General features: G+C 34.7%; 1 protein-coding gene and 1 long non-coding RNA gene across 4 annotated transcripts in view; both read left to right on the forward strand.

Annotated features, from left to right (window-relative positions):
* LOC130054394 (uncharacterized) overlaps positions 1 to 27,934 on the forward strand; it is a 74,297-nt gene that overhangs the window by 22,401 nt on the left and 23,962 nt on the right. The window lies entirely within an intron of this gene.
* Positions 8,995 to 27,365, forward strand: LOC125671293 (zinc finger protein 227-like). Of its 3 annotated transcripts, XM_056163965.1 has the most exons (4): positions 8,995 to 9,159; positions 17,582 to 17,623; positions 22,663 to 22,703; positions 25,190 to 27,365. In XM_056163965.1, the coding sequence occupies exon 4, from the start codon at positions 25,407 to 25,409 to the stop codon at positions 26,934 to 26,936; it is 1,530 nt and encodes a 509-aa protein (XP_056019940.1). In that variant the 5' UTR covers positions 8,995 to 9,159; positions 17,582 to 17,623; positions 22,663 to 22,703; positions 25,190 to 25,406; the 3' UTR covers positions 26,937 to 27,365. The 3 variants fall into 3 exon arrangements, with proteins under 3 accessions (XP_056019940.1, XP_048762828.2, XP_048762831.2); XM_048906871.2 differs by lacking the exon at positions 22,663 to 22,703; XM_048906874.2 differs by lacking the exons at positions 8,995 to 9,159; positions 22,663 to 22,703 and adding an exon at positions 15,722 to 16,001.

A 27,934-nucleotide genomic window follows, 5' to 3' on the forward strand; every position in this document is an offset into this window, starting at 1 on the left:
TGTTGAAATGTACGTTTTGATGCTTTTGAATAGGAAAGTGATTTCAAATTTACTAAATATTCTTGGAAATTTCACATTTAATTTACATCACTTTTCGCATATGTTGTGATAGTATACGTTTGAAGACTCCCCTTTACAGAAGTTGACGTTTCTTTGAGGTGTAAATATGGGGGCTTGATAGAACATTTACTGAATCCTGCAATTACTTGTTTGTGAGTTTTTTGTGTGTGAAATTTTGAAATCCAGCTTAGGTACAGTAATTCACTCGTCCCACCAACATCAAATGTGTTAAAACTGAAACGTGATTTTGAGCCATTTCATCTTTGGAAAGGGAAGTTTGGGTGGAAGTTGGACTATCAAATGCAGAATTAAAACGAAGCTCGTTTAAGATACAGTTGTGATAATAAGCCTTAAAAACAGAATATTGCTACAAGCTTTGTCGCTTGGAGCCAATATGTATTCCTCTTGTAAACTATCATATTCTTTTATCACTTCTGGTTTACTGATGGATGAAAGGTGAAGATAACGAACAGTGATCAATCTCATAACTCCTATAAGCAATCGGGCCCCTGTATATACCAGAGGTGAGATCATGTGCCTAGGAGGAGCAAGCATCTCCTGTCGACCGGTCACACCCGCTGTGAACCCTATACCTTGATCAGTTCAACGGAGTCATCCGTAGTCAAAATCAGTGTGCCAAGAACGGTCTAACAATCGGCATGAAACAAGTCAGACAGCATTGGACCCAATGGTAGGTTGTATCGGCAAACTAGATCGTTATAACAACCATAGAATTCGCGAAATGCTAACTTTAAACGAGACTGTTGAAATCCCAGCACCATCAACTTGTTTGCCAGTAGCCTGCCTCGATTTAAATACTGATCGTACGCAGAACAAGCTCTTGCGTATCGAATCAGTTGAGAGATATAAACACCATTAAGCAGGTGATAATAGAATGTTGCTACATAAATATAGAAAGCCAACGACGCTGCTATCATCCCGTTTTTCATAAAGATGAGTAGTTAGTTTGCCGTTAATATCTATTTTCAATAAAATATCTAAGTATGAAGCAGAAGTGAACGACTCTGTGATGTCTAAGTATATTGAAATCATGATCCCCAGGGTAGGTTGGGGTCACAACAGGGGATCAAAATTTTATATACAAATACAAAGGGAATTCAAATCTTCTCTAGAACCACTGAGCCAGGAAAGTACAAATTTACATAAAAGCTTCCTGCCGTAGTGCAGATTAAAGTTTGTTAAAATCATGGCCCCGGGGGAAGGTTGGAGCCACAGTAGGGTATCAAAGTTTTACATACAAATATAAAAGGAATATCTTTAAAAACCTTCTTCTCAAGAACCATTGGGCCAGAAAAGTTTATATTTACCTGAAAGCTTCCTGTCATAGTGCAGATTCAAGTTTGTTAACATCATGGCCCCCGGGGTAGGTTGGGGCCACAATAGGGGATCAAAGCTTCACATTAAAGGTGAAGATAACGAACAGTGATTAATCTCATAACTCCTATACAGGGGATGCTTACTCCTCCTAGGCACCTGATCCCACCTCTGGTGTGTCCAGGGGTCCGTGTTTGCCCAACTATCTATTTTGTATTGCTTGTAGGAGTTATGAGATTGATCACTGTTCGTTATCATCACCTTGCATAAGCAATACAAAATAGAGAGTTGGGCAAACACGGACCCTGGATATACCAAAGGTGGGATCAGGTGCCTAGGAGGAGTAAGCATCCCCTGTCGACTGATCACACACGCCATGAGCCCCATATCTTGATCGCTGGTGATGATGGAGTTATCCGTAGTCAAATCAGAGTGTCAAGAATGGCGTAACAATCGGTATGAAACACGTCAGACCGCATTTGACCCAATGATAGGTTGTATTGGCAAACTAGATCGTTATAATGACCATAGAATATGCATCATGAACTTGTTTGTCAGTAGCCTGCTTCGATTTAAAAAATGATCATACGCAGAACAAGCTATTGCGTATCGAATCCGTTGAGAGATATAAACACCATATGCTGGTGACAATGGAATATTGCTCCATAAACATGGAAGTTAACGATGGAGAAGCTTAAATTATCCCGTTTCTCATGAAGCTGAGTCATTGATATCTATTTTCAATAAAATATCTAAGTATGAAGCAGAAGTGGACGACTCTGTTATGTCTAAGTTTGTTAAAATCATGGTCCCCGGGGGGTAGATTTGGGCCACAATAGGGGATCAAAGTTTTACATACAAATATATAGGGAAAATCTTTAAAAATCTTCTCAAGAACCATTGGGTCAGAAAAGTTTGCATTTGCATGAAAGCTTCCTGCCATAGTACAGATTCAATTTTGTTAAAATCATGGCTCTCGGGGTAGGATGGGGTCACAATAGGGATCAAAGTTTTGCATATGAATATATATAGGAAAACTCTTTAAATATGGGCTAAGGTTACTCAGTTGAGCGATGTGGCCCATGGGCCTCTTGTCATAAAGTTGATTGTTAGCTTGCCGTTAATATCTATTTTTAATGAACTGAGGATATATATAGTACTCATTTTTAACGTGTCTAATAGGAGATTTTGATGATACAGGATTAGAATTGTACATGGGGATATTTTAGAACAAAGCTGTAAAAGTCTTCTCCAGAACCGCTGGGGCAATTTCAATTAAACTTGACACAACTCATCCTTTGATATAGGGAATTAAAGTAAGTATAAACGAAGGACCATGCTCCCTTCAAAGGGGAGATAATAAAAAGCAAAAATATTCACATCAAAACGAGCTGTTGAAATCACAAAATAACATGCTTACTTCCTCAGGTCGACTACTGTCTGACGTCATCATACCAGTGTGCTGTTCTTTACATACTTGGTACACTAGCTTTGACTACGGATTACTTCATTACTCCACTGATCATGATATAGAGGTCACGGCGGGTGTGACGAGCCTGAGCACCTTCGTCTGGAAAATTTTTGATCACTATCCTATAAGTCCCTCATCAAAAATGGCGGATATATCGAAAAGTCAAATCTCCTTGATCTCAGATTATTAACTTCAATTTATAAACGGATAATTCTTGAGATCCTGACAATATTATTTTAGCGCGGAATTTCAAATGTAATCTAGAAAAGACTGATGATCCCAATGTTAAATTTTCATTTGTTTTTTAGAAAGTACATTGTAGTAATTTGACAGAATTATGGCGTGACCACAGGATCCAGGGTATGCATGGTGTACTGGAACAAACAAGGAGGGTATCAACCCATTTAATGAAATACTCATTTAATGACTCCACTTTTCGGCAATAGCTCTTACAAGTTTATTGTTATTTAAGATTTCAAAAATTTCCGTTGAGCATCACTGAAGAGACATTATTTGTCGAAATGCGCATCTGGTGCATCAAAATTGGTACCGTATAAGTTTGACATTATGACCCTTGGGTCGAGGCCTCTGCTGGTGGACTGTTAGTCCCCGAGGGTCTCTACAGTCCAGTAGCTAAGTACTTCGTTACTAGCTTGAAAATACGGATGTATATTTAATTGCTGTGATAAAATTTAGAAATTCATTTCAAAATTAAGGATTATCTCCCTCATGCATAGCTCTTATCCTTAGACGAATTTATCTCCACTTTTTAACACTGTTTTCCCCTAAAGTAGATCTTACAAGTTTTTTGTTATTTCGGATTTAAAAAATTTCGGTTGAGCATCACTGAAGAGACTTTATTTGTCGAAATGCGGATCTGGTGCATCAAAATTGTTACCGTATAAGTTTTACATATACTTATATTTGTACATTTCATGAAAAAGTAAAGATAACGAACAATGATCAATCTCATAACTCCTATAAGGAATAAAAAATTAAAAGTTAGGCAAACACAGACCCCTGGACATACTATAGGTGGGATCAGGTGCCTAGTTTCATACTATAAGGAAAGTTTTTAGTTTGTAAAGACATCAGAGTTTTTATACTTTCTCTTGTTACATAAGATTCAATTATAAATCTCTTTTAGAATATGTAACATAAATGTGGATATAGTTAAAACAGAAAACATCAAAATCATCAAATAAGTCTTATGGTACTTCATGGCTTATATTCGAATTTTTTAAAAGTAGGTCAAAGGTCAATGTGAAGGTCACCAGGTCAAAGATTTTGATGTCTATGGAAAGGTCTTGCCACAAGAAATACATATTCCAAATATGAAAACTTTACGATGACAGATGTTAAAGTATTTTTCCATAGATTTTTAAAATAGATTTGTTGTTGTTGTTGTTCTAAGTAATAAGTATATACGAATGTATTTTGGGACACATAGGGACCACATATTTTCATCAAGGGATTATTTGTCTTTTCCTCCAATTTTTTATCGCAGATAAAATTCTATTATATCTAAGAAAATATACTTTCATCCTATTTTTGTATAGAAGGTATTCAAGTCCATAAAAATTATCTTCATTTCATAAATCATTCATACACGCAATTTTGTTTTGATACCAATTCTTATAAAATATACTTTTCTTACCCACTATAATATTTGTGTTGTAAAATGCTGGTGCAATGGCTACTTAATGTGTTGACTCAGAATTTTTTCCAGAAAAGTAAATGCAGGCTTCTGATACATCTATCCAAAATTTATATTTGATATACTTAATCTTTTTTTTTGGTTTGTTTTAGAAATAGACCCCTATATCCTTTTCCAAAAAGTAGCTTTTTACATTTAGGTCTAAAAATAAACGCCTCTATCTTGAATTGTTTCTTAATACTTTCCAGTTCTTTTTCCCTAGTGTTTCTGCATCTATGCTGGAACTTGATTAATTGTAGGCTTGTGGATAGATTTCCATGTATCATTATAACAAGGGGAAAGGGGGGGGGGGGTGTCTAACGTATAGAAATTTATTTACTACTAGTATCATTATAAATTGTATTCATTCTTTATTGTTCATAAAACACGGATTTTTGCGTCCATCATTTTCTCTTGATCTCAATTATGATACTCTGGGGACGCATTTTTCAATGAGATGATTACTGAAAATAAATATTTTACAAATGACAGAAACGTATTTTAGCATAACCACAGTCCATCTTCAACCGCTACACAAAAGTCCATCTTCATCCGCTACACAAAAGTCCATCTTCATCCGCTACACAAAAGTCCATCTTCATGCGCTACACAAAAGTCCATCTTCATCCGCTACACAAAAGTCCATCTTCATGCGCAACACAAAAGTCCATCTTCATCCGCTACACAAAAGTCCATCTTCATCCGCTACACAAAAGTCCATCTTCATCCGCTACACAAAAGTCCATCTTCATGCGCAACACAAAAGTCCATCTTCATCCGCTACACAAAAGTCCATCTTCATCCGCTACACAAAAGTCCATCTTCATGCGCAACACAAAAGTCCATCTTCATCCGCTACACAAAAGTCCATCTTCATCCGCTACACAAAAGTCCATCTTCATCCGCTACACAAAAGTCCATCTTCATCCGCTACACAAAAGTCCATCTTCATGCGCTACACAAAAAAACCCCAAATATGATATCATATCATGCATATCTATAAATACCGTCTTTCATTCAATACACTAAAGAACTTACATAGTTGTTATATTAATAGCTCGTAGTATTTAGATGGGACATAACGTAATTGTTACTAGTAATTATCCCTTGTGAACTTTATTTTCACAAAAAAGATAAAAGTAATCAAAGATCAAATTTCGACCACATTTTCAATTTTACAAATACACGTTTCTCTTCATGATCTTCGCTATCATGATCTGATGAGAGATTAATCGTAAAATGTTAACTAAAAATTTAAAAAAAAATGCAGTAAATTGTCAGTCGGTCGTGTAAAAGTGGGGGAAAGGTAATAGGAAGCTTAACAAGACGAGAAGGAGATCTAGTAAGAAAGAGAAAAAATTGAGAGAGAGAGAGAGAGAGAGAGAGAGAGAGAGAGAGAGAGAGAGAAAGTTGAGAGAGAAAGAGAGAGAGTTAAGAGAGAGAGAAGAGTCAGGAAGAGAAAGAGTTGAGAGAGAGATAGAGAGAGAAAGAGAGAGGGAGTCAGAAAGAGAAAGAGTTGAGAGAGAGAGAGAGAGAGAGAGAGAGAGAGAGAGAGAGAGAGAGAGTCAAAAAGAGATTTCGAGTGTTGTGAGAGGAAAAGAATTGAGAGAGAGAGAGAGAGAGAGAGAGAGAGAGAGAGAGAGAGAGAGAGAGAGAGAGAGAGAGAAAGTTGAGAGAGAAAGAGAGAGAGTTAAGAGAGAGAGAAGAGTCAGGAAGAGAAAGAGTTGAGAGAGAGATAGAGAGAGAAAGAGAGAGGGAGTCAGAAAGAGAAAGAGTTGAGAGAGAGAGAGAGAGAGAGAGAGAGAGAGAGAGAGAGAGAGAGAGAGAGTCAAAAAGAGATTTCGAGTGTTGTGAGAGGAAAAGAATTGAGAGAGAGAGAGAGAGAGAGAGAGAGAGAGAGAGAGAGAGAGAGAGATATTTTCCACTCTGACGTATATAAAATAAGAATTATGATCACCTGAAATTTCCATATCTTCGCAGCATCATTTTCTGTAGTTTCAAATGAAATGGAATTTCAGTACTTATAGGCCGGATGCTGGGACTAAATTATAAGTCATGCCTTTTTTTTCATTTCTAAAATTACGTCATTTTTGTATTCAAAAGTTACAAAACCAAAGAAATAAACACTAAAATTCATTATACCGGTACTGTTATCATTTGAAATTATTTTGAAAGCCCGAAAATTTCATATAATGTGATCCCTTATTTTTAATTTTTCTTTTATTATAAGATCTTTACCCCTAAATATCTCTCATTGTATTTGAAAATAATAATAATACATGTATATAATAATACTAGTAGACGTCTACGTGCATTGTTTCTGGGCTCTTTCTGAATTATGAATGAAATTTGAATGAAAAACTGAGATATTTGATTTGATTATCATTTGAAATTATGATAGCATTAACTAAAGATGATTTGATTCAATTGAATTGTAAAACACATATAGATAAATTAATACACGTGCTTCTTGAGATCATATTTCATAGCTCTAATCAACTAAGTTAATGATATCATTTAATTAACTAGAGTGCATATTAATTCATTTCATGCATGTAATAATTTAATTATTATGGGAATGAATTACTTTATTTTGTAGTAGAATTGAATAGAAAATGTCTAATGCGAATAAATTATAATTGTATACTTGACTATAAAATACAAGTTTTTCACAATTTGTTTGTTTTATGTTATCAAATTGATTAGATATTTTATTTTAATAATAGTTCCTGAATAATTGCTAAATCTCTAAAGAGGAAATTCTAATTATCTTTGCATTAACACTCAGTGATTTAGTCATGCTTGGACTAGTTTTTATATGAGATAACTTTTCATCCTCTTTAAAAGCATCAATGAGCAATGGGTTATTATTTTAATCGTGTTGATTCAGAAGCCGGCTCACTTACGTAAGTATGTATCGTTTATTAAAAAGATTGTCCTCATTATCAGTGTGCTATGGGAAGGAAAACCTTGTTCAGCCACGTCTAATCCCTTTCTTACCTACATGTAACTTGTTCAGCCACGTCTAATCCCCGTCTTACCTACATGTAACTTATTCAGCCACGTCTAATCCCCGTCTTACCTACTTGTAACTTGTTCAGCCACGTCTAATCCCTTTCTTACCTACATGTAACTTGTTCAGCCACGTCTAATCCCTTTCTTACCTACATGTAACTTGTTCAGCCACGTCTAATCCCTGTCTTACCTACATCTAACTTGTTCAGCCACGTCTAATCCCTTTCTTACCTACATGTAACTTGTTCAGCCACGTCTAATCCCCGTCTTACCTACATGTAACTTATTCAGCCACGTCTAATCCCCGTCTTACCTACTTGTAACTTGTTCAGCCACGTCTAATCCCTTTCTTACCTACATGTAACTTGTTCAGCCACGTCTAATCCCTTTCTTACCTACATGTAACTTGTTCAGCCACGTCTAATCCCTGTCTTACCTACATGTAACTTGTTCAGCCACGTCTAATCCCTTTCTTACCTACATGTAACTTGTTCAGCCACGTCTAATCCCCGTCTTACCTACTTGTAACTTGTTCAGCCACGTCTAATCCCTTTCTTACCTACATGTAACTTGTTCAGCCACGTCTAATCCCTTTCTTACCTACATGTAACTTGTTCAGCCACGTCTAATCCCTGTCTTACCTACATGTAACTTGTTCAGCCACGTCTAATCCCCGTCTTACCTACATGTAACTTGTTCAGCCACGTCTAATCCCCGTCTTTCCTACATGTAACTTGTTTGCAGCTTGTCTTCTATCAACAAAGTGAGGAGCTATGGTGAATGCTCTCTTCATATACTACCTAGACTGATTTTGATTGGATGATAACCTTTCTTGACTTTCATTTACTCTGATCATCACAAATTCACACATTTCAGAGAAATTATTGGCACCCCCCCCCCCCAAAAAAAAAGAAGATAAGGGGCGGGGTGTTGGGGGGTGTTGTAGTAATATAGTAATATCCATACTTCAGGTGCCTTTGTAAATTATTTCATTGGAAAACAAATTTATATCATTAGTGAAGTTTGTCATTAGAGGTTGCTATACACGCAGAAAAATATATTTAATGGTGCATTACGATCCTCAAGATAAATTTCACCTCACGGTTGTATCTGATGTCATTAATTATACAATGCAGTGGCGCATCTAGAGGAGGGAGGGTTTATGGGGTGGTTGCACCCCCCCCCCCCTCGTTTCGTTGATTTTTTAAAATAAAACTCATTTTTTGTCATTTTGGGAAAACTCTCCCTTCCTTGGGCGGAAAAGGCACAGACTTAGGTCGAGCCCCCCCCCCCCCCCCCCCCCCCCCCCATCTCTTTTAAAAATGTTCTCGATCCGCCGCTGAAATGTGTGATAAGATTAAACATGTTAGCGATTGCATGTGACGTTCCTGGGCTTTCCGACCGTCACGGCTCGGCTGTATATTACCAGTGTTTACCAGCACCTGAAATTGACCCACAAAGGCAACGCGTCCTCCGTGGATAAGCACCAACTGAAAGTCAGTAAATTATTCAAAGTGTCCGTCATATCACGAAGCAAGCGTTCAGGGGAGCAGTAACCACCGAGCGAGGCGCTGTGATGCAGGTAAACCATCGCTACGATCTATTTACATTTTGTCAATGTGTCATAGCTTAAGTGGTTATGGTAAGCCAAAGGGGTTAAAATTAATGTGCTTTGTCTCTTATTAGAACATCGCGTTAACTTTAGATATAGCTGGTAATTAGAAAAATATAGATGGCAATAGTATAGCTTATGGTGTAATTGAAGGAAATTATCAATTATGTTTTGAATTTATACTAATCCACATACATTTTTCTCACAATCTGTGTAAACATAGAATTGCTACACATCAGATAGTGGGACACCTAGCTATGAAAGAATAAGACAATAGAACTATAATACCTTGGGTGCTAATTTTGATACAGTCTCTGAAACATTCTACCTGAGCCTTTTCTCGTGAATAATGAACAATTGTAGAGTGAGAGGTGAAAAATCATGATGTGTGAATGCGAAATGCAACTTATAGTGAACGATGAGCAAACACAGAGCACAAACGGAGCGCAAAGTGAACGATGAGCATATGTTGAAAGCAATATCAATGATTTCTTTGAAATATTTTGGTGTTTTTCTCACATTATACTTATTTTATTATCAGCATGATCAGGTAAGTATGGATTTTGTAGTACCGACACCCCCAGTTTAGATTAAACGCTAATATCAGTTTTGTTGTGAATACCTGAGTTTTCTTGAAGGAAAAATGAAAGACCAACTTCATGTTGTCAAAAAGATAATAGTTATACATGTACATGAAGAAATGTACCAATGCATTTATATGTTTATCTAACACTAGCCTGTTAACTGTATCTTGCAAAATTGTTAAGATATTATTAAATGAACAATTAATGATAAGAGTAAAATGAAGAATTCAAGAACTTAATTGTTTTGCATGTTTAATGATGATTAATCATGTTTACAACTAATTGCATTAATTATTACCTAACTTTTTATAACATTTTTACATAACAGATAAATTATATCGGTTAATTGTTACCAAAATATGACAAAACAGACGTCTTATGGATGCAATTCTATTTTTAGCTTTCAGACACTTTTAAATAACAAAAGAGACTGGAAAAAGACTTATCAAAACTCAGAGTAACTTAAATTTGAAGTTCAGACATGGCTTGAAAAAACCCTCAACTATTTGATGAAGTATTTTTTAGTTACGTCACATTTAGATTTATGGTAAACTGTCTACAAATAGGACAAAATCAATAGCTTTTTAGATCTGATCGCAGATTCAGTTAAGCATCATTAAAACCATCATTGGATGATCAAAATAAAGTACTGTATAAGACATTACTTTTAAACTTTTGAACCTTTGTATTGCATATTTTATAGCATTTGTGTTTGTTGTGACCACTGCAAATTAAGTGGCATATTACTGGCAAAAACATGTGTCTACAGATGGGACAGAAAAAAACCCCTTCAATTCTGTACATTTCTAATGTGTACAATATCAAACTAGCTATGTTCATCAAATCAAGCTAAAAGGTTTTGTGCTGGTTTTAGAAATGTTCATCAACATACATGTCTGTTTAAATCCTGTAAGTGAACACGTAGATTCATACCAGTATTTACAGTTATAAAAAACTAATGTGTAACAATGTTTTAAAAGCATAATTCCAGTTTTGTTAGTGCGATTTTTACAACAACAAAAAAAACCTGTAGAAGAAAGCAAAGTAAATTTCACATTAAAAGATATGTACCACAAATAACATGGATTAAATAGTTATTTCATTATGAAAAAGGCTGATTTTTCAAATGACACAGTGTAATGATACATTTTGGTCATTGTTTGGCATAAAAAATACGAAAAATTACTAAATTTTGCGAAACACCACCATCAAACTCTTGTGTCTTTTTAGTATAAAATGTTATACTTCCTTCTGATAAAGGTAGTAAAGTAGGTTTTGATTGTGTCATTGGAAAATGTCATTATATTGTGATCAAGGAATTTAGAATTTCATTTTAGTGATCTGGTTAAGAACATTCATATTAAATGCTGTGATTTGAACTTTGAAAATTCTTTAGTTGCTGACTCAAAAATAAACAGAACTGGAGAAGCGACGAATGTTCCACTTCAGTTCCCAATATATATTTAATATTTAAAGTGTCAAAGTGTATATTTATATGTCTCGTGAAATGATGGCAAGTTTCACCAATATATGAGGGACACAAATGAAAAATGCAAGTACAACGTGTATACAGTATATGCACAGATACATGGAAAAGTAGATGAAAATATGTGTTGGTTTTCATAACTATTTTGATAATATTCATGGTAGTGAATAAATTAAGAATAATGGGATGTCATCTGACATCATCGTATTAGATTTTGAATAGTGCTTTATCTGAACTTTTTTGATTTGTTTTATGCATGAATATAAATATATCAGTAAAAAAGAAAAGATTAAAGTCTTGTACTTTGTAAAGTGACATACAGGATTTATAAGTTTCAAACTTTATGGCCTCGGCTGTTACAAAGATACGGGTAATTAGCAAACACCAAATTATAAGTTTTTGTTTTTTACTGTAATTGGGATCCTTTTCCCACCGTTGAGATGTTGACACAGGATATCATTTGCTAATTTTTTTATTTATATTTTGTTTTAACTATTATGATACAACTTTAGCAACCCGAAACAACAATACCAGAAGTTTAAATACAAAATTCCGAAACAATGATCCCAGAAGTTTAAATACAAAATTAGATATTTCAATTGTAACAACAGAAAAAAAAATCTGAACAGAGAGAACTGTTAACAAAAGAACAGGTGAAGATAACAAACAGTGATCAATATCATAAAGCCTACCAAGAATGCAAATTAAGAGAAGAGTAAATACCAACCCCTGGACATACCAGAGGTGGGATCAGGTGTCTAGGAAGAGTAAGCATGCCCTGTTAAGTGTTGACCAGTCACTGACCTACCATAGCCTCGTGTATATATCTTCACTTGCAATTGATCAGGTAAACAAAGTAATCTAGCTGTAGTCGATGTTCAAATACCAAAGGTCAATATTAGCAACTGGATTTATATTCATCTAGCCAAAACTAATTTGATATGAAACTTGATGTTTAAATTCACTACCTGGTTGTATGTTTCTATCACTGTAGAGAGATAAAATTAGATCGATAATGTTTGAGTACAGGTCTTTCTAAAAGGCAGGCATGGGGGGATTCAACAGGCCAAGTATTTAGTGTAACAATGAGAATGATCCCCAAACTATTTTTTAAAACATATTTATTAGATGGAATTTCTTATTTCATTGCCATGGCAATTTTTTAACAGTACCTTCTATTGCACAGCTGATTCTTTCTAAGTTTGTGGCTTAATCCGCTTTTGAATCGATATCAATCAACACAATTTAAGTCTACCTAGGGATATCTCAATTTATGGAAGACAATCGCTGAAGAAAGTTGATTTAGTTATAATCAATTTAAACAGGTATATCATTGAAGTTGTTTTTATACACCTGTCTTTAGATGGGATGTATATGGCGATCGTTGAAGTTGTTTTTATATGCCTGTCTTTAGATGGGATGTATATGGCGATCGTTTCTGTCCAGCCATTCCGCTTTGTGTCTGGCTCGTAACTTGAATACTATGAGACCTAGAATCATCAAACTTTTTCATCTGATACATATTGGGTAGAGGGTGGGTTGCACTTTAAAGTTAGGTCACTGTGACCTTTGATTAACAGGATATGGCCAAATATGGCAAAATCCTGTCCAACTCTTAACTTAAGACAAATTGGTCTAGAGTCTTCAAACTTAGTCAATTAATACATCTTTTAAAAGAAGGTGTGACATATGCTCTGAATCTGAAGGTCACTGTGACTTATAATTAAGATGATATATATATATTATTACTACAGTAACTTGATCCGAAGAGTCGGATCATGTTGAGTTGACAGGCGCGGATCATCAGATCACATGAGGTGCGAAGCGTCGAGTTTGATCTGATGATCCGCGCCTGTCAACGAGACGTGATCCAACTCTTCGGATCAAGTTATTGTAGTAATGATAAATTTATTATATACTCCCTATGCATTTTAAATCCACATTGATAAGATACTAAATGTAATCCAAATTATCAAAAATACATACATACCATGAAATTGTTTTGTGTACGCAGTTTTGTTTGTGACGCGACCAATATTTTAAGCAAATAACATTGCGTTGATGCATTGTGACATTATCAGTTTCAGAGGATACTGATACGGATCAGAAAACCACAGTGTGGTGATCCGGAAAACCGGATCACACGCTGTGAAATCCACAGTATCAACAAACAATACATAAATGGGTATATAATAAATGGCTATCTATGGCATAACCTTTTTTTGGGCTCATGTAGATACAAGTCTTAGAATCAACAAACTTTGTCAGTTTGTGCATCTGTATAGAAATGTAAATTGTAGCTAAAAATCAGGTCATTAAAACTTTGAAAATGGTAAGTATTTACTAAATGTTTATAGGGAGCTTACAAATTCCTACATATGTTAAGAGAGTAATGCTATAATCCTGTTCAATAATCATTACATCAAATACATTTTTTTAAATAACATTTAGCTACATAGAATTAATATGAAAACTAATTATTTTGTTTCTAACATTAATGATATAATTATATGCAATATTGTACTACAAAATTTGCAAAGACTTAACAAGCACATCACAGAACAGATAGAGGAATTGTCTCAGGGGAATGATGATCTAGGTGGTGTTTCATGTCTGTCCACTTAAGATATTCAATAATAGCCCCTTGGGAGTAAGTCATGGTGTTTCAGAGTTTAGCTGAAGATTCAAAGATCATTTTGATAAGAGCTAAATTACATTTGTCCAGTTAAAGATTAATTGAGTAAATCTTTGTACAACCCAAAATAAGTAATTCATACCATGTGAAAGAAATTATCTATTAAAATATATGTAAGAAAATAAAAATATGTTTCGGAATATTGTCGCTGTTTGAACATTTCAAGAGATATATTGACATTAGTCAATAGCGATGTGCAAGGAATAATCTTGATTTTACTTCAGACATAAAACAAAGCAAAGATATTGGTGCTATCTTTGTACCAATTAAGGTGGACTTGATTTTGTGTCATTCTGTTTATAATGATGAAACATCTGACGTGCGTATCATGCTGTGGCAGCACACTTTATTTTAAAATGCATTTAAATTAAGAAAATCAATGTTTATTTGTTGTGTAGTTACATATGCATAATGAGACATCTAATTTCCAGATTCAAGATATCAAAATTTATAGTATTGATAGGAGTTAAAAATCACCTGACTGTAGGGACATGATCAGTATGTGGTCGTAAAAATCGTAATTTTTTTTTTGGAAAGCAAGAAGACTGGTGTGAACAGTATGATTTACAACGGAGGTCTCAGATTTACATCTTTCAGTTTCTCATCCTTCATTTTGATTACCTTATCCTCTTGTTCAATTCATTCAGCTTGCACATCATGACCTTTCAAAAAGTTTTCATGTGACTTCATTTCATCTGACATCACCCTTTAACTAACTTTAAAAAAAAAGTTGATTCTTTGACATAGTCAATATTTTTATTACCTCTGAAATATTTTCAAGTTTGTACATTGTGCATGTTACACTGTAAGTAAGTATGCTGTTTAAAACATGATGTTAGTGAGTAGTTGTTGTGGAGAACAAACAATATCTCTTACACACATTGTTCTATATGAAATTAAGCCAGTTGTTTAAAGTGAGATAATTAGAAATCATTTTATATTCATACTGTAACTATACTGTAGAGTTATTTTATGTTAAATTACTTAAAGATGTCAAAATGCCAGAACATGAATTCGAGTGGCCTGATGATCAGTTGTGACACACATTTTGGGTAATTATGGCTAGAGTAAGACATTGCAAGGGTGTAAAAGAAATATTATAGACTTCCTCGTTAGTTTCTTACAGCTATGTCTATTTAAGGAGGAATAACACATCATGAAAATGGCCGCTTCCTTTTGAGATAAATATCAGCAATACTTGTGTGTTCTTTTCAAGGTGACTCATTACACTAAAATTTCATATTAGTGGCTCATTGAAGTACCTCATATGAAGTATGATTTCACCATTAAAGGGATATACAAGCTCTCAATTATTCTATATATGAATTTTTTGTTAATTTTCTGGAATGATAAATTTTTAAAAAAAAATTGCAAAGAAAAATCAAATATGATAATCGAGAGCTTGTACATGTATCACTCTTTCAATAATAAAATCATACTTCATATAAGGTGCTTTAATGCCTAGCTGCTGGGTAGCTCAGTAGGTTTATTGTGTTGACAGCTGCATGATCTGTAGTTTGCACGTATCATCCACTTTCCATTTGTATTGGTATTAAATTATCTCAGCTGGGTGTGTTAAGATGTCAGTAGAGTTGTGAAGTCTATACTTATTTCTTCTTTGTGGACATGACTAATACAGAAACACATATATATTGCATTTAATTAATGTCCGTAAAGCTCCTTCCACTCTTAAATATTTTTTGTTTCATTTTGTTGTCAGATTAGAAAGTTCCGAATGACAATGAGTGAACGCTGAATGAATGTTGAGTGTATGATGTGAATGCATTGTGAGTGAATGGGAAAGTAGAACATTTCAGGGACTGTATTCACCCCTTGATAGGACCAGTAACTCTGCCTACACAATTTAGTAGGATTAAATTTATGTGCAGTGACTTGATTGATATATCAGGTCTAAAGAGGAATTCCAAAGTTACTCATGTACACTACAATAATGGAGTCGTCTGAAACCACAAATGTTAAGAAGTGTTATTGAAGGAGGATGTTAATGGATTACTGGATTGTCAAGATAGCAGAAACTCAATAGAAAGTAAATAAAGCAGATTTTAAAAGGTTATCTATGACTCAATTTGAATCTGCATGATTTGCATTAGAGATGGTGAAATTGATGCAACAATGGAATTATGAAAATGAACTGTGTATATACTATACTTTTACTTTTTGTATTGGGATTATGAAAATGTACTGTGTATATACTATACTTTTACTTTGTATTGGGATTATTTTTGAGATGTAAAAAAACTTTCAAAATTAATGAAGACTTGGATAAAATTAATAAATTTTCAACAGGCAGGATATTTAAATAGCTTATATATCTACAAGTCAAAACAGGTAACATTTTGGGCAATTGATGACCAAACTTTTTGTTCAGATGATGATTGGGGTCAAAATAATTTTTGAACATGTGATAAACGTTCACCGATATGCTATATAGCTACTACCAGATACTCACACTGAGACGGAAACTGTCAATTCTAAATCAGCCCAAGGAGTATTAAGGAGGTACTCTACATCGTCATAATGGCCGTCTTCCTTTTAAAACATGGATGAAAATATAAATATCAGCAATATCTGTATTCATTTAAAAAAAATTCGCCTAGCTTAGTAGCTCAGTAGGTTAGCACATCGACTGCTGAACTGTAGATCGCGTGTTCGAGTCCAGCAGGGGTTTTAAATTTTTTTCAGATTGCTTTGTACTAAAACTGCATTTTTGACTTAATAAAAGTAAATTTTAAAGTTTTCAATTTCAAAATATTGTTGTACATATCCTCCACTTTACATCCATATCAAATTTCTCTGTTGTAGCATACCTCCTTAAGTAGCTATATCTCATAAAGACAAAATTGTGTTAAAGTAGGACAGCACATAAATGGCATGCCAAGTATAATTAAAGGTGTACCACAAGGATCAATTCTTGGCCCCTTACTCGTTAACATCTTCATAAATGACCTTTTTCTCTTTGTAAATATGATTATACATGTACATCTGTACTACATCAAAATTGGACAAATCTTTAGACCTGTTATAGCAGCACTTCAGTATGACAGGTCTCTGATTCAATGGCCGGGTCTCCTCAAATGAAGTGCAGGCAGACCCAGAAAAGTTTCAAGCTATCTCTATTGGCAACAAAGCAAAATCTTTGATTTAAATGGAATCAAATTTTTGTATGATGATGACATAAAACTACTGGACATTACTATTGACTTTTAAGCTTTCTTTCAATGCACATTATATCACAAATATTTGCAAAAAGGCAGCAAGGCAATTATTTAATGTTCTTAAATGGCTAGGCAAAAAATCTAAGCAAATTAGGCAAATTAACAATATACCACTCATGAATTATTATGCTCAGTTTCAGTCATTGCCATTGACATGGCACTTCGTGCACTGAGCAAAGCACCTGCTAAATTGAAAAAATACAGGAAAGCATTGAGATTTCGTATATATGCAAAAGCACTTATAGAAGTTTATTAAATCGGTCAAAATTACCATAATTAAAAACCAGGAGAATGCGAACAATAGGTCTGGAAACTTATAATTATTCATAAAATTAGCGGGGAGTCCTTCTACAAGATTTAGTTATTATAAAAACCATTCATACAATTTTAGATATACGAATACAGCTGAAATACCCAGATCAAGAACAACCAGGTATGGGATTAAATCTTTCAGATATGAGGCAGCAAAGCTCTGGAAGTCTCTTTGTCGATTGATGTCAGAAATTTCTCATCATACAGTCAATTTTCAAATTAAGTCTTGAATTGGTATAGGGAATTAAATTGTAAATGTATCTCATGTATAGACTCCAGCCTTTCCTGCCCTAATCTTAAGTTTTTAGTCTAAACCAAGACATTACTGTAACCTATTTTTATTTTGCTTTTTCCAACTGTATTTTACCTCCTTCTTAATTACCCCTGCTCTTTCTGTATGTATATGTTTTTTGTTTATATAGTCCCAACTCCTTATACATATGCATGAGTTATGATGTCAATATATGTATGTGTTGTATTTAATAACTGTCTTTATGATGACTGTGCATGTATATAAACCAGTTGTGCTTCGTGCTTACTGTATAGTTGGTTTTATCTCGTGTTACTTGTTCACTGTAAAACGTTTTCGACTTTATTATTATAGAAATTACTTGCTTACTGTTTTGAGAGTAATTATTCATCTATTGATCATGTTCAAATTGAAATATTTTCCTGATATTTACTTTCATTTTCTGTGCTTTTTGTAAAAAATATTACTTTTGCAAGTTTTTCCCCACCATGCCCTGATTAGGCTCATTTCAATTTTTAGCTGATCTGAGCTGAAAGCTGAAGTGAGCTTTTCCGATCACCTGTTGTCTGTCGTCTGTCTGTCCGTCTTTCTGTAAACTTTTCACATTCTCGACTTCTTCTCCAGAACCACTTGGCCAATTTCAACCAAACTTGGCAAAAAGTAGTGATTGGAATCTGTGAGAATTTCATAATCGATGATTGGAATACTGTAAGTAACTAATAACTTATCAAATATATGAGGAACTAATTAGGTAGGGCTTTCATATTTTGTATAGAGATTCTTTATGGCAAGACCTTGTGCCTGACAGAGAATTACAAAATGGAATCCAGACCTTTAAAGCTCAACAGCTCAAGTGAGGTTTTCTGATCACATTTTGTCCAGCTGAGGCTCCTGTCCATCGTGTGTCCGTCCATCTGTACACAAACTTTTTTTCATTTTCGACTTCTCCATAATCACAAGGCCAATTTTGACCAAACTTACCGTAAAGCACATTTCGGTAAAGGGAATTTAAATGTGTTCAAATGAAGGGTCACATGTTCTTTTCAAAGAGAAGATAATTGATTAAGAAATAGTGAAACTATGATAATGTGTATGAAGAAATCTTCGTATGTACCACTGGACCATAAATAGACTTATGTGAAATTTGATACTTTCTCTAATGAGTGGAGGAATTTTAAACTTCGGATTTAGGATAGGTCCATAATAGTGGAACACTTGGGTATATAGGAAATATCAATTATAATCTTCTTGGAACAATGGGCCCATGATTAGTCATATTAATATACAAGCATCATCACGTAGTGTAGATTCAAATTTGTTGAGAACATGGTCCATGGAGGTAGGGTAAGGCTACAAAAGGGAAACAGATTTTTTTTTAGGGGGGGTATGTAGGGAAAATCTGTTTAAAAAATCTTTTTATTTGGAGCAACATTCATGATTAGTTATAGTAATATACAAGGATCCACAATGTTGCAATTTTGGCCTCAGATTGTTGAATGGGACCTCAATAGGGGATCAAAGTTTTGCATATGTTGTATGGGGAAAAATCTTCTCAAGACTAGCAGAACTATGTACATGTAGATGTTCATTAAAGGTCCACAGATTACAAAATTTTTGCTTCAAGATTGTTAAGTAAACTTATTTTTTGGCCTCTGCTTATTTAAATGAGGTAACCTTTGACCAAAGTCAGAAGGAGTCCAGTTATTATATGCCCATCTTTAAATGGGACATATTAATTTATGGTACAGCGATGTTTGTATATCCATCGTTCTGCCTGTCCTTCTGCCCATCTGTCCATTTGGGGTTTACTGTTTCTAATTTCATTTCTCTGTCACATATCAAGCTGAAATTTGCTATGTACATGTAGCTTCTTTGTGGATCACTCAATTTAGATCATGTTGCAAATTTGATCCATTTTGACCTCTCTTGCAGGAGTTTTGCCCCTTTATTTGAAAATTATTGTTATATGGAGGGTACATACCTGGTAGTTTGTCCAAATAACTCCTTTCACAATTTTCAAGTCAAGACCTTGTTTTACAGAGTGTTTGTATGGGTATTCAAGATGTGCATGTGGCAAGGCTTTTTATTTTCTTAAATTTTTGGGAAAATTACAGGTTGTTGAACTTGGGCCTCTTTGGAGGAAATATTACATAGAGAATACATGATTTGTCAAGTATTTTCAAGTGAGAACCTTCTTATTTTATACAGTATTTGTATGGGTATGGAAGATGTGCATGTGGCAAGGATTTTGATTTTCCTCAATTTTTTCAGAAAATCAGAGGTTGTTGAAATTAATTTTCAGGAAATATTGCATAGAGAGTACATGATTTGTCTTTTATTTTTCCTTCCACAGTTTTCAAGTTAGGACCTTCTTTTAAAGAGTATTGTATGGGTATGGAAGATGTGCATCTAGGATTTTGATTTTCTTCAATTTTAAAGACAATAACAGGTTGTTGAACTTAGTCCGCTTTGAGGAAATATATTAGATAAAGGGCATGGTTTGTCCTTTTAAAGCTGACATGAATTAATAAATATAGTATAATTCTATTTCTTTGCTAATCCGCCATATTAGTTGGATATTCTATTGTTATATGTATCAGGGTTCGCATGGTATATAAGGGTACGAGTTGTGCTACGCTTCACTTCACATCAGTGTCTTCGATTTACCTGTGCGGGTAGCTTCGACAGGTAACACGTACATCGCCGATACTAATTTATAGGACATCAAGAAGAAATGAAATCACGTTTTGAAACACCATGCAGTGCTCAAAATTACAATAAACATATCGTACAGTAGTAAATCATTCTAAAAGCTTTGGATAAATAAATATAGAATGCCTTTTCTTTACGTGAATGTGCGTACACTTGCAATAAATATGTCTAAACTATACAAAAACTCGGAGAAATATTTCATCTATTATCTAGATCTGTTGATGAAATGGAATAAGCAAAGGGTATAAAATCTATACCATTCACACTTACTTCAAGCAAAATGCAAATACATAAATGCTACTGTACGTATAAAGAAGACATTGTCATGTATGCTCGTCATGAAAAAGCATCGAATGCCTGGGTCTACTCGTAATATCTGTAAAGGACCGAAGATGTACGTGTACACTTGTCGAAAATACTCAAAGTAGTAGTAAAACTCCCTTTATTAGCATAATCCATGGAACAAAACGATACACTCCATTTGTATTCCAACAGTAAACAACATTGTCCATTGTAGAGACTGCGACACACTTAGCCCGTGCCGATCAGCTATCTTCAATCAGGGGAAGTATCAGAGTAGAATATTTACCCTGTATTGTGCATGAATCCTTATATCGTATGATTTACTTGTCAGAGTATTGCAGATTTATAAATCAGGAAATCATTTAGGTACATAAATTGTTTGTGCATAGATAATTTGCATATACAACACTGCACGAGTGTATGGGATGAGAGAGGGGGGAGGTGGAGAGTGGGGGGATTCAAACGATGATCTTGTAATAATCGCGCTCTTATTAAGACAAATGATATCGTTAATTCAATATAAGAGAACAGTAATTCAATATTGCTCTCATTAATTGATAATACAGATTCATTTGATTCATTTAAAGCACGCAATAATTAAAAATTAAACATATCATTAAATAATGTAATTTTCAATTACTTCATTTTATGCTAATTCGGCGCTCAATAGATCTTATATATCTATGCCATTTTGCTTTATTACATTCTGCGTTGAACTCGACGCAAATTGTAGTAATGCAAAATGTAATAATTGAGTTTATCATATACGTAGTTATCAAGCACATAGAATTTTTTTTTATTTAAACATATTTTATTGAGAAACTCAACAGGATTGGGCAACAGGCATAGCCTATGTAGGCCCTCTCCCAAATACATAGGTCAAGTACAAAGGTACATAGAATCAAGGGGAGGGGACAATAGTGTCTGTCCCCCACCTTTGATAACAATATCCATTTTTTTGTTATTTTGTGTTTTTTTTGTTTTTTTTATGTTTTCCGCCACACTCAACAATTTTTCAGTTATCTGGTGGCGCCCAGTTTTTGTTGGTGGAAGAGAGAAACCAGATATAATGTACCTGGGAAGAGAACACCGACCTTCCGAAAGTAAACTGGGAAACTGGGTTTCGAACCCGCGCCGACAGAAGTGAGAGGCCGTTATTTTGTAATGCAAGTAAAAAATATATTGGGTGACAACCCCAACCCCCCAACTCCCAAACTTGACCCCAGCTTGAAAGTTCTGATATAATAGTAGAAGACACACACCACCGCCAATTAAGAAAATGAAGCACTCATAGTAGAGGACTCTAACCACCCCATCCCACCCCCAAGATGGAAGAAAATGAAGTGTAGGGGGGAAATTATTGAGGCAGTCAAAGTAAAAGACTCTTTTAACCCTTCACCTCACATTTGGACTTTGAACATCGGATAAAACATCTTGGTTTGTTTGGGTTTTTTGTTTTATTTTATTGCTGTTTTCGTTCATCTTTTTTAATTATTATTTTGAATGGGAAGAAATTTTGAAGAATCCAATTTTCCATATTTTTTCTTCATGTTGTAGTACACCCCCCCCCCCCCCCCCCCCCCCATGAAAAATGACGATACATGTCTGGTTATTACATGTACATTTTGCTTTTCAACACATGCATGCATACTAATTGTATGGTGTAGAATTGCACCCTTTACCAAGTTTTCCTTCATTCACAGTGTAAGGAATGGTAAACCGAAATCACAAAACAAAATGCATAAAGGCCAAGATAGTTTTAAGCGTAGGAACCTCATTCACGAATACATAAATACATGTATTCAGAAAAATCGCATGCATGCATTGCAGGACTCTAGGATATGTGTGTTTTAACGTTTCTGTAACATGCCATAATGATTATTTTCATTTCGTAGATCTGGCGCAATGGATATATTCTGAAAATAGACATACCGCTGTACGTAGAAATTTCATATCCAAATGTATTCGATAAGATGTTAGTATTCATAAATCAGTAAAATTCGTGTTGAGGTTTTATTTGATATGATACAGTGTCAATCTACTGTAATGCATTAGTAGGATATGCAAAAGGCAAGAGTATATTTTCTAGTATCGACATCTATATGATCACGAAAAAACATTATATAATTTGTATCCGGAATCATATGCCGATTTAGATATCAATAAAAACAAAGCTGCATAGTTTGGGGGAGGAGGTTCTAATGAATCTGATGAAATTAAAAGAAGGAACCCCACATTTGCATTCAAACTAGATGTACTTCAAAATGAATTCATTTCTGCTCTGACTGAAAGCATGATTCTATATTCGGGAACGAATCTTGCATACAAAATAATTAATAGGGGAACACATAAATTCGAGCTCCTTTGGAATTTAATGAAATGCAGATATGCACCTTTCTTTCAACACGAATTGATATGTTGTTTCAGGCACATATACAGGGGGTTGGGGTGGGAAGGGAGGCTGGGCTGGTCTGCTCTCCCCATTTTTTTTTGACAATTTACTTTTTTCCGTTATTCTAACATACAAAGTCAGTATTTTCTACATGCACAGTTTAAACTGATATCTTTTTTTTTTTTAATTTGTAATGAATTCAATTATAAGAATCAACTCCTGTAAGTTTTTAATATATTGTCAATAACAAATTTTTAAATAGCTGGAATTTTTTAATGCTTGTAAGCTTACCATTATATCAGTGATCAATTTTCTTTCCTTATGTGAAATGATATATTGTACATCGAAGTAGGACAGTCTCTCTCTCTCTCTCTCCTGTTCAATCAATGAATATGGACATACAGAGACCGTAAATAATTATGTGGTTCCCAAAGAAACAATAAAACTATATTTTCGTTTATACATTTCCTTTTATATGTGTCTCTGTGTAATCAACTGTTTATTATGGAATGCAAATGTAATACCCGCATTTTTAAACAGATGTATATTTTCGATCATTATTCCCTTATTTGTATATCCAAATTTGTATATGATCATCGATAAATTTTGAATTGAGCACGCAATATATCCAACCAGATGTTCAGTGTATATGATTAGATTCCCGATTTCTATAAACTGCAAAACCTCGACCAGACAAGCATTCAATACAGGAAAAATTTTCGACTCTGACATCTCCCCTGATTGAAGACACCCTATTTGGCACGGGTGAAGTGTGTCGCAGTCTGTATAATGGAATGACAACGTGTTGTAAAGTTCTAACGAGATACAAATAGAGTTTATCATTTTGTTTCGTGGATTTATCAGAATAAAGAGAATATAATATTTTCGGTAAGTGCACATCTCCGATACCTGTTGAATAGACGTCCGTATTTAATACGGTTTTTTTTTTTGTGTGGCGAATATGTCATGTGCATTACATATTATGCATATGGCATGTACCTGTATTTTGCAAGAATTGATATAAATAATATATTTTATGCTCTTTGTTTATTCCATTCTATCAGTATGTAATTGGCAAATGATTTCTTCGAATTTATTTCATAAGAAACTGCAAATAATTGCATGCACTTGCAAGTATGCAAGAAAAGCTTCTTTTTTTTTTTTTTTTGCATTTTTTTTCTAAATTATCTAAACTTTCGGAATGTTGCATTGGTATACAATAAATATTTTGTAATTTTGAGCAAAGCATAATGTTTTAAAATGTGATTTTATTTGTTTCGCATTCCCTATTTATTACTATCGGAGATGTGCACTGGTCGAGTCCACCTAGAAAAATCACTCAAGTGTGACAATCATATTTGGGGTATATACGGGTAGAGTAAATTAGGCTACCTGAGAGAAATATGGCGGATAAGATGAGAAAGGTGTACGTATTTATTAATTCATGTCAGCTTTAACTCCTCTCACAGGTTAGAAGCTTATAGGATCTTTGTCAATAACTTCCAGATGTGCATAGTGCAAGGATTTTAATTCTCAACAATTTTTAATTTTCTTTCATGTTTTAAATATTTACAGGTTGATTAACTTGGTCAAATTTGGGGAAATATTTTACACACGGGATTCTTGGTTTGTCTTATAAACATCGTGTCACAGTTTCTCTGGTGTATCTGGGTTCAGTTTGTTACATTATTATGCAGGAGGAAAATCTTTAAATCTTGAAAAAAATCTTTTCTACAACAGGAAGTCAATAGTCATATTGATATTAAAGCTTTATCATGTGTGGATTCAATTTTGGTAAAATCATAACCCCATGGGGCTAAGTTGGGGTTGTAATATGAGGTCAAAATATTTTATGGCATTAAAGAGGATAAAAATCTTCTGATGAAGAAAAGCAGAACCAAGGGACTCTAATGAGCTTTGTGGACCATGTGCCTTTTTGTTGCAACTGATGGGCTTCTTGTATCTTTTTGAGTCATACATTACTTATAATTCATTAATTTGAATTGGATTTATTTTGTTCATTGAAACAGGATGGTCTTGAGAAGCGAAGCATTTTCCAATTCCACGTGGAGGTATAAAGAAACACATCAGGACACATACTGGTGATAAACCTCATAGATATAATGTTTGTCTGAAGGTGTGCAGTCAGACTGAACATTTACAGAGTCGCATGGGTGTTTACATATTCGTCTTTACCTTATAAATGTTATCTCTGTCCGAATACGTATACTATAGAACCGCGTGAAAATGGATGCAGGAGAAAAACCTTATAAATGTGACGAAAGTGGGAAGGAAGCTGGTATTACAGAGAAACTAAAGAAGCACACGGTAACAAACAAAGGTGATGGACCACCTTATAAATGTGATTTCTGTGGAAAGGTTTTTAGTATATCGAGAGATTTACAGAGACACTTGAGGACACATACAGGTGATAAACCTTTTCAATGTGACGTCTGTGGGAAAAAATTTAGTGGTAGATGGTATTTACAGACTCATATGGTAACACACACAGGTGAGAGATCTTACAAATGTGAGGTCTGTGGAAAGGCATATGGTCTAGCAGGGAATTTAAAGAAACACATGAAGACACATACAGGTGAAAAACCGTTTCAGTGTGATGTGTGTGGGGAAACCTTCCGAATGAGATGGTTTTTAAAAAGACATAGTAGGACACATACAGGCGAGAAACCTTATCATTGTACTGTTTGTGGGAACACTTACAGTCATTCAGGCTCTTTACAGGTACACATGAGGACACATACAGGTGATAGACCTTATAAATGTGATGTCTGTGGGAAAACATTTCATGCTCCAAAATCCTTAAGGGTACACGTGAGAACACACACACGTCGTTTGCATTACAAATGTGATGCGTGGGGAAAGGCTTATTGTCAATCGGGGAATTTAGAGACACACATAAAGACACATATAAGTCAAGCACTTTCTAAATGCGAAATATGTGGGAGCGATTTTAGTCAGCCTGCAGATTTAGAGACGCACTTGAGAACACACATGGGTGATATACCTTACAAATGTGATTTATGTGGGAATGCTTTTAGTCAGCCAGCAGATTTAGAGACGCACTTGAGAACACACATGGGTGATATACCTTTCAAATGTGATTTATGTGGGAAAGTTTTTAGTCAACCAGCAGATTTAGAGACGCACTTGAGAACACACATGGGTGATATACCTTTCAAATGTGATTTATGTGGGAAAGTGTTTAGTCAACCAGCAGATTTAGAGACGCACTTGAGAACACACATGGGTGATATACCTTTCAAATGTGATTTATGTGGGAAAGTTTTCAGTCAGCCAGCAGATTTAGAGACGCACTTGAGAACACACATAGGTGATAAACCTTACAAATGTCATATATGTGGGAATGCTTTTAGTCAGTCAGCTGATTTAGTGAGACATATGAGAACACACACAGGTGATATACCTTACAAATGTGATTTATGTGGGAAAATTTTTTGTCAGTCAGCAGATTTACAGAGACACATGAGGATACATACAGGGGATAGGCCCTTTAAATGTGATATCTGTGGGAAGGCATTTTCTCAGTCAGGGAACTTGGGAAAACACCTAAGGATACACACAGGTGATAGGCCATATCATTGCGAAGTCTGTGGGAAATCATTTCCCGAATCAGGGAACTTGGGAAGACACATGATGACACATACAGGCGAGAGACCTTATAAATGCGGCATGTGTGAGAAAGCCTTTACTAATTCGTGGAACTTAAAGAAACACATGAAAACACAACATAAGTGACATACCTTATCATTTGGTTTGCATGGCTACATGGTTTTTAGTGAGAACTAGAATTCATAGATACATATACATGTAGTACATGCTAGCAGAAAAAAGTTGATGGACCATATACATGTTATGTATGAGGGAAGGCACCAAGTGTTAGATTGGATTGTGTGTATTACTGGTGCACCTCCAGATACAAATATAGTAATCCTTATATAGCAATATTACACTGTATATATATGTTATTTTCTGATTAACAAACTCTGCATTTTACTCGTATGCAAAATTCAAAGAATTCACATACAATGTCATTTATATTTGACCATTTACTAATCTTCTTGAATCAATTTTTGTTTATTTGATGTAACTTTGTCAACTTGTAATGTTAATGTTTTTATAAAGATATCCAATATTCCTTATATGAATAAATTTGTTTTAACCCAATGTTTTTTGTTGTTTTTTTAAATAGGTATTTACAAACAATTGTCATATGAATACATGTACATGTACTTCATGAAAAGTGAAGACAACGAACAGTGATCAATCATGAAAGGCGAAGATAACGAACAGTGATCAATCTCATAACTCCTATAAGCAATACAAAATAGAAAGATGGGCAAACACGGACCCCTGGACACACCAGGGGTGAGATCAGGTGCCTAAGAGGAGTAAGCATCCCCTGTCGACCGGTCACACCCGCCGTGAGCCCCATATCCTGATCAGATAAACGGAGTTATCCGTAGTCAAAACCAGTGTGCCAAGAACGGCCTAACAATCGGTATGAAACGCATCAGACAGCACTTGACCCAATGATAAGTTGTATTGACGAACCAGATCGTTATAACGACCATAGAATTTGCGAAATGCTGACCTCAATCGAGACTGTTGAAACCCCTGTACCATCAACTTGTTTGTCAGTAGCTTGTCTCGATTTAAAAACTGACTATATGCAGAACAAGCTCTTGCGTATCGAATCAGTTGAGATATATAAACACCATATGCAGGTGATAATG

This window comes from Ostrea edulis, chromosome 4 (genome assembly GCF_947568905.1).
Source record: "Ostrea edulis chromosome 4, xbOstEdul1.1, whole genome shotgun sequence".
Classification (NCBI taxonomy): domain Eukaryota; kingdom Metazoa; phylum Mollusca; class Bivalvia; order Ostreida; family Ostreidae; genus Ostrea; species Ostrea edulis.

What these genes read in the sequence shown, in the direction of transcription:
- LOC125671293 (XM_056163965.1), top strand. Translation starts at nt 25,407, where the DNA reads ATGGATGCAGGAGAAAAACCTTATAAATGTGACGAAAGTGGGAAGGAA.